Source organism: Austrofundulus limnaeus, unplaced genomic scaffold (assembly GCF_001266775.1).
Source record: "Austrofundulus limnaeus strain Quisiro unplaced genomic scaffold, Austrofundulus_limnaeus-1.0 Scaffold791, whole genome shotgun sequence".
Classification (NCBI taxonomy): Eukaryota; Metazoa; Chordata; class Actinopteri; order Cyprinodontiformes; family Rivulidae; genus Austrofundulus; species Austrofundulus limnaeus.
The window spans coordinates 87194-89662 of record NW_013953193.1 but is presented as its reverse complement, the minus strand read 5'-3'; the positions used below and the strand labels follow the sequence as shown (position 1 = coordinate 89662).

At 35.1% G+C, this 2469-nt stretch overlaps 1 protein-coding gene across 1 annotated transcript; it reads right to left on the bottom strand.

The window, feature by feature from the left end:
• Nucleotides 1-1337: 1337 nt before the first annotated feature.
• LOC106532547 (olfactory receptor 6N2-like) lies at nt 1338-2246 on the bottom strand. The gene has a single exon (XM_014028640.1). It carries the CDS (start codon nt 2244-2246, stop codon nt 1338-1340), a length of 909 nt encoding a protein of 302 aa, XP_013884094.1.
• Nucleotides 2247-2469: the final 223 nt, after the last annotated feature.

Below are 2469 nucleotides of genomic sequence, written 5' to 3'. Positions count from 1 at the left end.
ACTCTCAGTTGGTTTCAGAGAAAGAAACTAAAGCTGCTGGAATGGCCCAGCCAATCACCTGACCTGAATCCAACAGAAAATCTATGGAAARAACTAAAGATCAGAGGTCATAGAAGAGATCCACGAAACCTTCTTTTTTTTTCAAGATTTGTAGACTGTTTGTGTGGAAGAATGGGCCAAAATCACACACACAAACACACATATGTACATGTCCAGTCTGTTGGGAACTCCCGGGCCACTTTTTCTCCCCAGTCTGCCCCTGGGGCTAAGTATACAGGACTTACAGATCAAAATGTTTCACTCATCACACTAGTGCCACCTATTGGTGGATTCATGCAGTTTTTTAGTATTATATAGAAGTTAGTGTGCTTTATTTTTGCTGTGAAAAACTTCTCAAAATCTCTGATGGTTTAGGCTCCAAAAATGATTTAATATAAAATTTCATTCACAGTATAATAGGGCATGCCCACTTTAGTTGTGCATAATGATCTTTTAGATTTAGGTTCAAATAAAGACTCTGTAGTTCTGTGCAAAGTTGAATGAATATCCAGTAAGCCATTTTAGCGTGAGAATATTTTGTGGTTTATAGCGCCCCATATGTTTTAATGATTTTGTTCAGCAATTTAAATCACACTCCTGTACTAAGCTATTTGCCTAAGCATAACTCATGCATTTTTATATGTTTATACTTGGCCTTCAAAACTTAGAATCATCATACTAAGTAGATATAGGATGATGAGTTTCGTGGCGATCGGACTTTAATTTTTTAAAACAAAGCCAAAAGTATTTTTGGAAATTTTGTGCTGTAGAAAAAAGTTTAAGCGGTAATGGGTGTGGCCTATACAATGGTGTCCAGGGATTATGCTGCTAAAAATTTTGTTACTTATGGTTTAGAAGCCACAGGACAAAATGCGATGACATTGATTATGGTGCCCCCTATAGGTTGACATATCTGATTAATTTTCTCCTCTGTACTCGTAACCCTATTTAACTACCATGTTAAAATCTTTGTTGTAACCCCTGCGGGTTAGGCTGCAGTATGTTTTACTGACGGAAGAAAAAAACCCGGAACAGATACAATAGGGTTCCATGCTCCGATGGAGACATGGAAACTCTGCTGCTTTTCTGCAGTGTTACCCTGCTTCCACGGGCTTGGACCCCTAATAATGAGTGTCATTGTTTAAACATCAGAGATTTCCATTGCACCAAAAAGTAAAATTTGTGTCATTGTTTCATTTAGTTCCAAGTTTACATGTTAAAGATGATATGACAGTTGATGAAACACTAAGATTAAAATGATCACAAACACAAGGCAAAAATAAAATTACAAAATTAGTTTACCTTGTCTTGATGAACAGCCTTTTGAGGTGTTTATAAATTTCAGTGATTTTTAGTCCGTAWATGATTGGATTACAAAGAGGATTATATGTTATCATTTGCAGCATAATTACAAAACGTGCAATTTTGGAAATATCTGATTCCAGTCTAACTATGATCGTGTCAAAAGTAAGCAAAAACGAGTAATTAATTAAAACCAGCAGGTGGGGTAAACAGGTCTGTGCAGCTTTCTTCCTGACTTCTCTGCAACTTCTATAAGCAATTATAAGAATGACTGTATAAGTGAACAGTATAAAGAACATAGGAAGAAGACTGATATTAAACAGAATAACTAAACCAAATATTAACAGTCCTCTTGAACTCACACAGAAAGTATAGTTTAGTAAGTTGTTGCAAAACATTCCTTTCAAATTAAAGCTGCAGAGTTTTTGATTAGCGTTCCCTATGACTGTCACAGCAAGATGACAAAAAGGTATAAGCCATGATAATACAAGGAAAACACTTACAGTTGTTTTTCTCATGATAGTGTGATATTGCAAAGGTTTACATATAGACACATATCTGTCAAAGGCCATGGCTGCCAGCAGTAAAAACTCTGACCCACTCAAAGAGTAGAAAACATAAACTTGGAAGAGACAGGCTGGAAATGATATGACCTGTTTTTCAGATAAAACATCAATCAAAAGTTTTGGATAGACTCCTGTACTGAATAGAGCAGAGTTGATTAACAAAGCAGCAATAAAAATGTACATGGGCTCATGGAGGTTTTTGTGAATCACAATAAGACACACAATAGTAGAATTACTGCACAAGATCAAAATATACCCTATAAGCATGATGACAAAATAAACAAACCTATATTTTTCTAACTCCACATAACCATCAAGAGTAATGTATGTAACATTCATTTCAGGAATTAAAGTACTAAAAGTCATAAATTGATGGAACGAATTGTTTAAAAGCAGCACAAAAGTTAAAAAATACAAATAAAAAAATCAGTTTGACTTGTTTTGCAGATTTCCACTTTAGTTTAGGGTGTGTGATGTGTACTTCTTAGAAAACAGAGTCAGACCAACTATTTAAAAAGACCTCTTTATTCACTGTGGGTTTCATTAATCATTCCATGTAGAG